Source organism: Macrosteles quadrilineatus, unplaced genomic scaffold (assembly GCF_028750875.1).
Source record: "Macrosteles quadrilineatus isolate MER2022 unplaced genomic scaffold, UCM_ALF_1.0 Scaffold_1__1_contigs__length_201487025, whole genome shotgun sequence".
NCBI lineage: Eukaryota > Metazoa > Arthropoda > Insecta > Hemiptera > Cicadellidae > Macrosteles > Macrosteles quadrilineatus.
Window position 1 is genome coordinate 143,506,918 of NW_026542594.1, and position 14,639 is coordinate 143,521,556.

General features: G+C 35.8%; 1 protein-coding gene across 3 annotated transcripts in view; it reads right to left on the reverse strand.

The window, feature by feature from the left end:
• The window catches only part of LOC128986068 (uncharacterized), a 63,627-nt gene that overhangs the window by 24,801 nt on the left and 24,187 nt on the right, over positions 1 to 14,639 (reverse strand). For all 3 annotated transcript variants that reach the window (XM_054406182.1, XM_054406173.1, XM_054406191.1), the window contains exons 4-8: positions 13,489 to 13,559; positions 5,756 to 5,801; positions 5,016 to 5,131; positions 4,058 to 4,214; positions 1,504 to 1,662 (exon numbers count right to left, since the gene is read on the reverse strand). In XM_054406182.1, coding sequence (XP_054262157.1) covers positions 1,504 to 1,662; positions 4,058 to 4,214; positions 5,016 to 5,131; positions 5,756 to 5,801; positions 13,489 to 13,559 — 549 coding nt within the window. The remainder of the gene's footprint in view (positions 1 to 1,503; positions 1,663 to 4,057; positions 4,215 to 5,015; positions 5,132 to 5,755; positions 5,802 to 13,488; positions 13,560 to 14,639) is intronic.

Here is a 14,639-nt window from a genome sequence, read left to right on the forward strand (position 1 = left end):
GCAAAGCAATTGGTGGCCGGTACAGTGCAAAGGTGAACTGTACTGATAAAATTTAGTGGCAGTGACCAGGATCCGAACTCACGACATCGCTGCCTTGGGCCCGAAGTTTGCGTGACGCTACCGACTTGAGTCACCGACTCACCATTATTTGCCCCGACTCATGGGTCGATTTGCCCATACAAATAACATTATTGTGTACACCAGTGACACCGGTAAGTGTGCTAGGTGTGGGTAAACTCTTTCATTATTGCGCTCATGTTCACTCATCCTGTTACGTGCAGAATAAGCGTACTACTAGTGATATTATAATAATTTGAACATTTTGTGGCCAATAAAATTTTTTTGTGTCTAATAAATATTGATATGAATCTGAATTGTTAGTTGTTCCACTATTTAAGATGCCTTTTGCAGTTAAGAATACAATTTACTTGTTTCATTAGTGTTAATGGTGATCTGTTTGCTCCATTGCTACCAGCTTGTTTGTAAACAGTGTTAAAAACAATAATAACGACACAAAAAATCTCAGCAGTTTCAAAAATGAAAGTGCCAAAATTTTTAAATTCGAAACTTTTGAATCTCGAAACTCACCTATCGAGTTGTTTTGAAATGCAGTTGTACTGAGAAACGCTTAATCAATAAAGACATTTTTACTATTTATTTATTTATTATTTATCACAGATATTTCCAGTTTAATAAGTGTATAAAACTGTTAATGGAAAACGTTTTATGTTAAGTGATGATAGCGATTATTTCCTAACTGTTTATAAATTGCTTGCATACTGTCTTCAGGAATATCACTCCAAATCGATCAATAGAATATCAACTTTGAAATAATACTCAGAGAGTAGCTACAATTTCTAGAATCATATTTTAGTCAAAGTTTAGTTGACTTGTTACCCCCAGAAGAATTTTTTTAAAAGTTTACATATTCACCCTCTGAGCAATTACCACTCCTCTCCACAAATTTCGGAACCATAATATACCCCTTTCGCAGCAAACCTGCGGACTAAGCGAATTTCCATTTGCCTGATTGTATTTTCCTAATTATCTCCTTAAAAATGTCAGTTTCCTATTTTAGTAACATTAGTTTAACTAATACCTATGTTTGCTGCTACAAGAAATATATTAAATAATGTGTTTTGTGAAATTATGAAAAAAGTTTAACATAAAATAATAATGTTTCCAAATTTGATCAAAAATATGTTTATAAATCTACATAAAAATTAAGCGAATAACAACACAAAAATGTACTATTTTTTTAAAATCAGTCTGTACAAAAACGCAAACCTTTTGAGGGGACAAAATAAAAAATATGATGTGTTTGGCCTTAAGGTTGAACTTAGGTTAAAATATTCAATCACTTATCAAATTTTCAATTAATAGGTCAATACAAATAGTTAAGTCATGCAGACACAAGTTAGCAAGGGAGCTCTTCAGTTGGAAGGTAAATTAGACTGCTGTTCTGCTGTGCCTATGTTTCTGAATAAATATGACCCATCTTACTAGTGATTCTCTTGACAGAAGCTCCATACAACTGGTCTGTTCTAAACTTGGCAGCTTTCTCAGCCAAGGTCAAGGTTCCGTCTTTGTCCAGGCGGCTTAGACCGAACTCAGTGGCTCCTCCAGTGACAAATGGAATGTAATTCTGGTCCGAGACTTTGCCTGGTAAACAAATATTCATCATTAAGAAGGACTCTGTTCCATGTCAATAAGCCCTAATTTTCTCATAAAAATTATTGTTATGAACATATCCTGTTATATTATTGTGCCAATACATTACACCAGTGTCTTGGAGATCAAGAATCCTCGGGAATAAGATTTTAAATTACCACCACAACCTCAGACGGGTGTTATCCAAAGATATACAAATGAATGACATAGATTGAACGTCATCATTGACCTAGGATACTGCAATTAGACTAACCATCCTTTTATGAAATCTAAAAAGTTGTTTGGCGTCTGTTTAGTTGTGGTTACGTTTGGAGGCGCTGAATATTTTATAGTTTAAATAAATGAACATGGGAATTACGATGTACATTGATTCAATGAATGAGGGTGGTTTAGTTATCATGGATATTAGAACTGATAACGGAATGGTTAATAAACATAGACAATTAATTACGTCACTAGCTATACTAGCGTTTTTACTTTTTAAATTCCTTGAACATGTGACCAGTTCTTTTGTTCAAATGAATATTATTTTATTTTTGACTCAGCTGTTTACAAAACAAACTAATATGTTGTTGTGTTTACTTTTCTTTGTTTACACTTATTTATTTAGCAATTGATGTGGTGAAATTGACATAAAGGATGTGTGTGTGTGGACGATTCGTTTAATGATGTCAGGACACCAACATTATAATTATGTGTACTGTGAATTTTATTGGATATTTTCGTTTTATTTTAGGGAGTTTCAATTCAGACCTACTGGAAATTGTGTATAGTATGAGTAATTGTATTGTGGTGATATTGATTATGGAAGAGGCAGGTATGCGATGGTAGGTGATATCATTGACTAGGCCTATACACTTCTCAATTGATAATTACTCTTTCTACTGTAGGCTGCAATAAAATTTGTCTTTATACGTGTAAACTAGCTGTTCTGAATCATAGGCCTACACAGTTTTAACTGACTACTCCCGTACATAGGACGGGCTAACACCTCGTCTGCTTTTAAATTATAATTATTTGTAAACATTGTAGTTCCAAAAGTCTGACATTGGACCCCCTAAAACCCTCTGAGGCAGAGCCCTTTTGACAGATCTGCACCAAACTTCACACAAACTATTCTTGAATAATGCTTAATAGTGCCTGAAAGTTACATTACAATCTGTCGAGTACGGAGTCCATACATACTTCCTCTTTTATAGATATAGATAATTTCTTAAGTACTCCAACAACTCTTTCTTCTCTCTAAAGTATACTCTTTTCTAAATATACTCTACTCAGCTATACGTTTATTTGCACAAAGAAATTATCAGAGAGATATGATGTTCACCGACCAAGGACAATGAAATTGTGATTTGGCAGCTGCATAAATAAAGGGGGAATAAAAAAATTACAAATTTTAGGCCTATATTTAAACGGGCAAAGTTAGGGTCATGGCCCTTTCTAACACTTAACCTGTAGAAAACCCCTAAGATACCACAAAAATAAATGTCAACCAAATAAGTTGACAAAAAGTAATGTATACCCTAATCCAAAAGTTTGGCCTTTTGGTAAAGCCCACGGGAGGACGTAACAATGAACGAAAGACAGCAACATTTATTTCTCAATACTGTTAGCGCATGATAAAACATAATTTTCACTGTAAAGAAGAAGAAATTTTGTACAGTAGACAGTTAAATGTCAGACAACTGGCAAGCGTCTCGCCCACAACAAATTATCGTACTGATTCTGTTATCGAGAACGCCATTGCATGTACTCATTTAATGTATTACTTTAGATTACTTCAGATTATTTAAATTTACTTATATAAGTGAATAAGTTTTTATTTAATTTATGTTTTAGAGGTTAAGTGGTAGAGAGGACTTACAAGTCCTAACTTCGCCTCTTAAATAAAGATATTTTTCATTTCATTCATTCATTTAATTTCATTTCATTACATTGAATTGGTATTAACTCATACAGGGTCGGGAGGAACCAGCAATTGCCGATACAATACTATGTTGCTGATGTGGGTATCAATTTTGTCTTCTTTTTATTACTGCAGTTAAAACCTATTGGAAAGAATATTCGGGCATGAATGTCATCAACATATTCTTGATTTAAAAATTTAAATCAATATTTTTTATGTTGGACTATTTGTTTGCGTGTTTGGTATTTTTTTTTATTATCAATCACGATTTCCCAATCATTAAAGGACAGTCATAGTTAAGCATTTCACAACCTGATGAGTGATGAACAAAGGTCACCCATTTAATTCCTCATTACAGACATTATCAAACAACCTTCCATTCTTATCCTTGGTTATTATTATTATATTATATATGGTTATTAAGACGAAAAATGTTGCCAACTATCTCCAGTAATAGTATTTTACTATAAGATAACTTACTTTTAACCTTCATCTTTCGACTTCTCTTCCTAATTTTCTTTGGTCTTTCACTAGTAGTGTCAGAATCTGACTCCTCTGCCCGTTGCCTTTTCTTTTCTTTGTCCTCATTTGCAAGAGTCTCCAAAATCTCTGATGGTAACTTCTTCAATTCTTTCAGCTATAAAACATAAATGCATTCTTATTCATACATTCTTATTCTTAACTTAAGTTTGAGTTGAGGTGTTGAAAGAGGAATGTTGCTATTAATGAAAGGACACAAGTTAATGATAATAATATGTTAATAATTCCTTAACCCTTTCCACTTGGGTTAGTTGAACTCTTGTTGTCCCATATACTTGCATTTAATTTCATACAATAAAACATGTTTTTGGTTTTGTGTTCATACTGTGATTAAAATAAATTATTTGTTGTACACTTCTCATAAAATAATATAGAAAATCTATGATTAAGTTAGACCTATAAAAGTTATGATCAAGTTTTAGTGAAAAAATAAACAAACCATTGATTATGAATAAAGAAAAATATGTGCATATTTAAAAATTTAAAAGTGATTTAATAATCCTTAATCAAGGCATGTACCCTTAGGCCAGGGATTATTAAAAAACTAATGTTAAACAAAGAGGTTTCTCATCAATTCTTTTCATTCAAGTATGGAGTTCAAAAGGGTGCAGCTTACGGTATTTTAAAAAAGTTGTGATATCTTTATTTATAGATGTTTGTGATTTCACATTAAAGAAGCAAACACTATATAGTACTTTGTAATGTAGGATCGTTCTATACTGAATTGTATTTTACTACAATATTTCATACATACTAATTCTTTTAGGTCATATTATTTTTAGGGAGGAGATGAAGCCGGACATATGTAGGTTCTGGATTGTTGAGGACCAAATCATTGATGGAGTACTATATTTTTTTTTTTTTTTTATTTATACAAAACTGTACTTTGTGAACTAACCTTATGTTTTGTCAAAGGTTCCTTGGTTTCTTGAAGAGACTCCAAAACCCTCTTCCTTGACAGCTTGGATGTTTTGGAAGAACATTGTGCAAACAAGTTTGACAATTTATTTCTCCCTAAAAAGTTATACAAGGAATAAAAATCTAAAAATATGTTTTTGATGATTAAACTTTTAGAACCTACTTTCTCTCTTTTAGAAGGGGAACACAGTAACAGCTCTTAAAAATAATGTTCAGGTTAATGAGTAAGTAGGCTTATAGAGCATAAAAAAACCAAAAAATACCATACAGTTAGTAATAGGCTTGCAAACACAAAAAACCAACCAACAATTTGATCACAATAATTATAAAAGTTTCATAAATGTTTTTAATAGTAACTCAAAAGGTACAATTGTATATGTTATGTAAACAAGTTCAATTTTATAATAAACTAAACTTGACCTGTAATGTAAACAAATAGTAATTGTGAATCTGCAAATAGAATGATGGCCTGCCTATAAGGTTAGAAGAGAGAAGTTGTATCTTAAGATACCGTATGTTCTTAGAACAATTAGTATTTTTCAGCATTAGCAATTTTTTGATTCAATTAGATATCAACCAAAATAAGGTTTACTGTTGTTTTTAGATTTCTAAAGAAAGGCCATTTTAGTATGTTGCAATCAGTTCCACAATCATTGGATTGACTGTAAGGTAGGAGAGTACAGCCAACTTGTGGGTTTAAAACTTTTACAGTAGGCCTACCTGAAACAAGGTCATTCCTCATTTTCTTCTTGAGTCGAGCTTGAACCTGAAACAAATGAACCCCCACATAAAATGAAACACTAATGTCTAAGTATCTTAATAACACATATCTCGTCCTCTTAAAACAATCTCGTATGTACGGTGGAATCCTGCTATTCCAAAAATCTGGCTATATTCCAAACAGAATTTGGAAAATAACATTTTTTTCACTCTAGGGGAGTAGTGACTACTGTCACCGAGCAGATAACCTCCAATCAGACCTCTGGACAGCTCCCTCTTTGGTCTTTGGGATATCGGACTGTCTGCAATAACAGCCAATGAGTATATCCATGGTTTATTTTGAATGTAAAGTATGTGTAAATGTATTTATTTTGAAGGGTTTTTTTTTAATACTGTCCTGTGCTTGATTAACTATAGGGATGGACAGTCCCGAAATTTCGGGAATTTTTCGGGAAAAAAATATTCCCGATTATCGGGACGGGATTACATTTGACTCGGGAATTTTTCGGGACGGGATTTGGTCCAATCGTCGGCGATTTCTCCGCTTCGCGAGTGCCGATAACGCCGTTATTGCGAGCGATACGCGGTCCGCGAACGCAGGAGACGAAGTCATTTCGACGATTACGCCGTGACCGCGGAGTCCTACCGACGACCGCGCCGTGACCGCGAGTCATACCGACGATCGCGCCGTGACTGCGGAGTCCTACCGACGATCGCGCCGTGACCGCGAGTCATACCGACGATCGCGCCGTGACCGCGGAGTCCTACCGACGATCGCGCCGTGACCGCGAGTCATACCGACGATCGCGCCGTGACCGCGGAGTCCTACCGACGATCGCGCCGTGACCGCGGAGTCCTACCGACGATCGCGCCGTGACCGCAGAGTCATACTGACGATCTTGCCGTGATGGCGGAGTCATGCTGACGATCGAGCCGTGATCGCGAGTCATAACGACGATCATGCCGTGACCGCGAGTCATACCGACGATAACCCCGTGACCGCGGAGTCATACCGACGATCGCGCTCTGACCGCAAGTCATACCGACGATCGCGCTCTGACCGCAAGTCATACCGACGATCGCGCCGTGACCGCGAGTCATACCGACGATCGCGCCGTGACCGCGAGTCATACCGACGATCGCGCCGTGACCGCGAGTCATACCGACGATTGCGCCGTGACCGCGAGTCATGACGACGATCGCGCCGTGACCGTGGAGTCATACCGACGATAACCCCGTGACCGCGAGTCATACCGACGATCGCGTCGTGACCGCGAGTCATGACGACGATCGCGCCGTGACCGTGGAGTCATACCGACGATCACCCCGTGACCCGCGAGTCACAAGTTTCTATAGGTACCTGTAAATTGTTACCCATTTTTTGGTTTTTATAGATCAGTGCCACAAATGGTAAAAATTGATTTCGTATGTCTTTTTTGGTAACTGCAATACAGTACTTTCTTTTTATGCACAGAAAAAAATCCCGTCCCGTCCCGTCCCGAAAATCGGGAAGGAAATAAAAATCCCGTCCCGTCCCGAACTAAAAATTCAATCCCGTCCATCCCTAATTAACTATAACAGGGTGGCTACTGCATCAGTAATTTTAAATTCCCTGACTTTTCCCTGACTTTTCCCTGACCAATATATAATTTTCCCTGACCAAAAATACAGGTGATTTGCGTTAAATTAATGTTCTTACTTAGATATAATCACTAAATAAAACATAAAAATTACTGACTTCAAGCTATAGAAGCGTTTTTCAGGTTTTTCATTAATAGATTGCTGAACGTAAAAAGTCGAATAAATAGGCTAGGCCTACTAAAATATAAATATTTTATGGTTAATAACTGATGGAGTAGGCTTACCCAAATATATACTAAGATCAAGATGATAAGAAGAAAAAAGAAAGTGAAAAAATATAGGCTAGCCTATCACTGCTAGTTTTGGGCTATTCAGATAATCAGATATAGGCCTACTCTATAACATAAATAAACTTGCTGCTGGTATTTTGAGTAGAATTTTATTAGTATACTTACAGCTGTAGTAGTGCTGCTAAGTTTTCAACCACTCCTATTAAATCAAAGTTTATGTACAATCTATTTACACTGCACTCCACGAACATTTGTACAACTTATTTACATTTTTTCACATCCACATCATTAGTTTTTCTTTACAATACTTTTGATCTGCTCATTCAGCAGATCAGTTTGTTTTTGAGCTTCTTCCAGAATTTTTATTTTCTTAGTTTCTAATTCCTTTAAAAGTAGCTGCGCTTTCCTCTTATTCTCATTCTTCTCTGCTTCTTCTGTCATAACTCTCTTCTTTTCTTTTGAAGCTTCGACAAACCTGGAATGGGCATTTCTGGCAGAATGTATGAGGAGCTTATCAACATCCAAGTTTTGTATGCCACCCTTGGTTGAAATTGTGTCATAAACGACCCTCCTTGCTACGAGAAGTTCACATTTCATGTTTTCCATTACACATTCTGAATTAACTGAAAACCCTCTTTCAACATTTGCGTTTCCATGAGAAAGGGTTGAGACCAACTTTAAAACTTTAAGTAAATGTGGACTTGAGCCAACGGTTACAAGATTTTTCCAAAACTTGTCAAGACGAACATTTCGATTGTAGGCTTTTAACTGGATCATGGACTCAGGCTGCTGACAAATAGTTTCATACTCCCTCATGACTTTGTCCACAACTGTGCTAGTGATCCAATTATTCTCCAACAAAATTGTCAATAGTAGCTCCATCCTCTTCTTTGCGAGACCAAAATTCACTGTGACTACTTGTGGATCGAAACATGATACTGCTCTAGTCAATTTAAAAAACAAAGGTGACTTTATTAACATCTTGTTGATAAATTTTAACAAAGCATTTTTACAACTTTCTCTAAATTTCAAAATTTGTTGGTCAGAGATATTTTTTTTGTTGACTTTTGAAATAGCATTTTTTGTGGCGATACCAATAGCTACATCTTTACAGGGCAATAGGTTACTTTTCTCCAATTTTACCTCTTTCACAGATTTTGCTCTCTTTAATTCTTCTGGATTTACAATTCTATCCATCTGTATTTTTACCAGTGTAGTCAGATCGTTAAAAAGGAAAGGCGCCATCGGGACATCACTTTGGAATTGTGTCAAAAAAGGCTCCACATCAGAAGCAAGACCTTTGAAAAATTCCAATTTAGCATGAAGCAACGGATCTGATATAGCCTTTGAAATTACATCAAAACTGTAGGTGTTGATGGCTTTGGATTTGTTTACTTCTTCAACAAAAAGTTTCAGGCTTGGAAGAATGTCTATTGCTCGCTGAGCCACATCAGCATTGTGAAGCCACCGAACTGAACAAAACTTCTTGGGAAACAATTCAGACTTTGTAACAAAAATGAAGTGAGCCCTCCTAGCCGGACTGTCCTTAAAGAGGTTATACAGGGCTCTAAGGAATGGCACGATACCCCAACCTGTTTCTATCATTGCTGACTTAAAAGCATTGTGTAAAGTATGAAGTCCACAGCTGCCCAAATCTAAGATTTTTTTGTCATCTGGCTCACTGTTCATGTCATCTTTAAAGTCTTTCAAAAATTTAAAGTTAACATTAGGTCCGTCCATAGAAATCTGAAGAATTTTCTTTACGTCTACAGATTTAAGACCATCTTTAAAGGCATTGACTAGATCAGCAGCTGTTGCACGGCCTAAGAACTCAGAAGTTAAATAACGGGTTACTACTTCATCAGAGGTATCATCCCAAAAGCGGATATTAATATCCATCTGTTGCTTTTGGGCAACTTTGTTCAATGATTCATCGAATCCAACAACTAAAAATTCGCATGTGTTTACTTTCTGTATCAGTTCTTTTTGGAAATGTGGGGCAATGCCATAAGCAAGAAGGTAGCCTACTTTGTCACGCTGCATTTGCATCTTTTGTGCTATTTCACTGTCAGGGAACATATGCTTAAAAATACTTACATCACTGCCTGCAGTTCGCAGAGACTTATGCGTCATAACACTTTGTATAGCCCATATAATTTCAGATTTTGTAACACTGTCATTAAACAAAAACCTTTTTAGCCCACGAAATGTGTTGGCATCTTCTTGAGTAGGCCTAACCATAATAGCCGTATCCGTAGAGCTTGAAGCACTTGAGTCCGTCGTTGTTGCTTGCTGTTCACTTTCTAAGGGTTTGGAACCAGACGGGACCGATTGCGACTCACTAGGTCTAGTTAAAAAACATTTAACAGAAGCAGACTGTTGACGAGCTCGCATGTTTTTCTTGTGTTTTTCGCCTGTCATGTGACTCGTAACAGCGCGGCGGCCCATATTACTCAAATTAAATGTTTTTTGGCAAACTTTGCACTTAGCCACTTTTGTGTTTAGTGGTACACGCACAAGCCACGAACTAAACTCAACCTCGTTTAGCCAATTTTCTTGAAAAACTGTCAGTTTTGACATCGTTAATATAATATTAGGACGAAACGATTAATTAATACGACACTCAAAACCAAATCATACTGAAAAAACAATCGAACAATAACATTTACATTGCGCAATACCGGTAAGTAATGGCCGACCAAGACTCTGACTACTAACCACTTTTCGTGTCGTCAACGTCCGATACGAACTCCCCCACTTTCCATAAAAATGGAATCGCCCAGCCGTTGTCTTGACAACGGTCTCGTTATCGCAATCGCAGTCGCTGATTCGCTATGAGTCACTGAGCACGCGCATCATCATAATCGTCACTACCCACCCCACCACCCACCAAATTCAAGAATCCGACATTCTATTCTTTGTTTTTGAGGTGTTCTACTAAAAAACAAATTTCAATATCAACTAACTATTATTATTAATCAGTTATGTATATATATTTTATTGAAAAACATACTGTAACATCTTACTTTACATCACGAAAAAATGATAAATTGGTTTTTACAAATGTTTGCAGAAACTACGTGAACAAAATAGTCCGTATTTAAAATTCGAAGTATGTTGTAAATGTTAGGCTGTAAATAACTAATGCATTAGTGTGAGACATTTAGTCATCCGGCCTGTAATTTTGATAACAGAAAGAAAGAAATATATTGAGAACAACGTTAGAACAGAGGTAGAGTGTGTACGTGCGTGTGTGCGAGAGAGAGAGAGAAAGAGGGAGAGGGAGAAGGGAGACAACCGTAGAGAAACACAACAAACATAGGCGAATGGCTGGAGGGAGGGAAAGAGAAGATTGAGCAACGAAAGTGACCTTGAGGCATACTTAGCGACGTAGCTGTTGTAATGCGGGTGGTGGTGAAGGGGGGAGGGGTGGCAGGCGGCCTCACGGGGTCTCACAAAAACGATTACACCACTCAAAAATCTTTTTTAAACTCAAATATTTTTACTACTCGGGTACTCGACCAACCCTAGATAGCATCTATACTTATTTAATACGCAAGCAGGATTTTTGTGACAATTACTCCTCCGAAACTACTGAACCGATTGACATGTTTTTGGTGTCATTGGAAAGAGCGTAACGTGAAGTTGTGCAGGAAACTTTTCCTGCACAACTTCACGTTACGCTCTTTCCAATGACACCAAAAACATGTCAATCGGTTCAGTAGTTTTGGAGGAGTAATTGTCACAAAAATCCTGCTTGCGTATTAAATAAGTATAGATGCTATCTAGGGTTGGTCGAGTACCAACCCTAGATAGCATAATTATTTGACGTTCATTCAGTTAAGTCATAAATTATCGGTAGGCTAAAAAATAATTCTTGCAATCAATATTAACCCATTATTTATTTTGGTAATGTTTATATTAATCATTAATTATAGTTATTTGTAGAAGAAACAAAATTTATTTAATTATTAAAGTCATTTTTAATAACAATAAAGCCAAGGAGCAGAGTGGGATTGGGCCACTGTCCCCCGCCCGATTTCCTCGCTGCTACTAGCAGACGAAACCTCTTGTCAACACGATAATGCGGACTCACGGCGGAAACGTATCCACGCAACAACATTCATTCAACTTTAAGTAATGTAAATATTCTGTGGTTATACTTTTCTATTGTAATCATCAATATATATCGCCAATCTACTTGTTTAACACAATTATTAAAATGCATATTTTCCCTGACCGTTTGCAAATTTCCCTGACTTTTCCCTGACTTTTCCAGATTTTTTTATATCCCTGACTTTTCCCGGTTTTCCCGGTTTTCCCGGTCGATCGCCACCCTGTATAAATTTGTAAACAGAAATACTTTTCAGATTCTTGTTAATTGTTTGACTGATTCAGGTTGTAACTGATTATCTGATAGTTCATAAGTTCTTGTCTGTAATGAAGACGTCACCAAGGAATTACTATTGAGGAATCTTGGGCTTGAAAGCTTAAGCTAAGTTAGGGTAAGCGAGAACTTGGGTGGTTAAGTATTATCGAACAAATATTCCTCAGTACACTACTCGACTCGGACACTACCTTTTTGAGGATACTCATAGAGTCATAAGCTTTTTAATGAGTTTTCTGGAACCATTTAAATCAAGCATCTATCATTAGTATGGCAGAATCAACATGCAATTTTCACTGTATTAGCAATGTATTATATAGCTCTTACCGTCAACTTTACTTTAAAAATACTGAAATTTGTTAAAACTGGGAAGAAGAATATAATGTACCGGTACTATAGGTTTAGATAGCGCAAAAACAAGAATGAGGCTAAATATAAAAAATCAGCGTAAGTATTATATAAATAATATAAAATACTTACTGTATTAGATTATTAAGAGTGTTAACTGATCAACAACTAGTTATAGCATAGGCTAATTGAATTTATTTTATGACAGAGGTTTTACAACATATCAAAAATGCATTGAATGTATGATCAAATTGTACAGTGCCTATATTCGTAGTTTAATTATGTAATTGTTAAGTAGCCTATTTACATTTGAAACTACCGTAAAATGTAAGGTTTATTTTTATAAATTGTTTTGTACATACTACAAAGTACCTAGTTAATTGCTTCGGAAAGCTTTTTAGTAATATTTTGAAGCAATAATGCATGTCACTTCACTGGAAGAAAACTCAAATCGTTTAAAAGCTGAGAGCTTACAAGTTTTTATAAACTTAGCTCGACTCAACTTGTACATTCAATACTAGCACACTCCTAAAATTAAGTCTGCATTTGTTTGATTAGCATAAAATTGTAGCCTTCTACACTCCATTATCGATAGTAAAATTCTTAAGTATTTATCAGATAACTTCCATTTTATTTCTGACATCAGCACCCGTTCCACTATTCCCGTTCCACTCTTCTTTTATCTACACCAATTCACCGGTTAACAGTAAAATAAATCTTTCTTAGTATCTGCAATTTGAAATGATTGTGGAATTTTCTTTCTGACCACATACAAATCCATAGAGAACCTTGTGAGGTTTGGGGCAGAGATAAAATCTATTATTTTGAGCAGCAGGCATGAGTGAGTCTCTGGTGCTGGTGTGGCAGATTGTTGGCGGCTTGTGTGAATGGACATTTAGGATTAGTAAATTTAATTTCATCATGTTTATAATATGGTACTTAAGATTATTTTATTTTATTTATAAAGTGGATAGTTTTATTTATGTTTCAGAGGTTAAGTGGTAGAGAGGACTTGCTAGTCCTAATTTCGCCTCTTAAATAAAGACATTTTTCATTTAATTTCATTGCATAGCCTTAAACTGTCTACAAGCAGATATTATCTTAATACTCAACCAAAATGAACATACCTTCTCATCAAAGTATACTTCAGAGTCGCTACTTTGACTTGTAGCTGTCAACGGATCAACGGTGAAAGTTCCTGGAATGAATATTAAAAACTTAATATCAAGATAATAAAATGTAATGTAAATATAATGTAAGGAACTGTATTAGGTTCAATAATGCATAGGCCTACTACTACTACATAGGTCTATTCTTTGTTCAACAGTTTTAAAACACTAAAGCCAAGTTCATTTATAATTTTAAGGGTCGTAGTGTGAGTACAGTTAAAAAGTTGGTTTTTTTGTGTTAAAAGTGATAATCTATCCATTATGAATAAGTTTATAATGAATGATCCTGAAAAAAAATCAATAGCTCCAAGTGAGTAACACAGCCTGCTACACAGATGATCTCACTCCATTCTACAATCATCTTACGCTCATATTTGTGTTAAAAAGTGCACAATTGCATCAAATCTTGATTAACAGTATGGTAATATCCATATTGTTTTTATTACCCTGCAAATATTTAATAATTAAGACCATTTCCAATGTCACATTTTCATCTTCAGTAGCCTACCTCTTAATCAACCCTGGACCAACCACCACTGGGATTAACGACCCATGCCCTGGCAAAAATAGAGGTCGCTCAGAATTTTAACTGTCCTTTTCTAGGACCTGGATCAGTTTCCACCCTTGTATTGGAGAATGTGGCACATTTTCCATCACAATGAACTTCTTACCCATGCAAGTTTAGTTATGTTATTAATCACACGGGAAAATGAAAAGTAAAAAGATATTACTGTACTAACTTTCCAAGTAGGCCTAAATGTTATAGCGCAATTGATCACTAATAATTGTTTAAATAATTTTTTTTTTTGACAGTAAGTGTGTGTAATTAACACAGTAAGAATACGCACGCAGCATGGTAAAGTTTCAAATTTGGTTGGGTTTTTTTTACAAAGTATTCCTATTTTTAAAAGAAAAAATTACTTTGATCATCAGACGTCAGAAATATTTTATTTAGGATTCTGCTGAAAAAACAACCACAATATCTCAATAAGAAATTTTACATGAATCCGAGGTAAGAAAGATTGCTGTAGTTACTGCGGGTTAAGGTAAAAGATTTTTTTCTATTGTGGACCCCTAGTTTACAATGCTTTGCCGACTGAGTTAAAGCA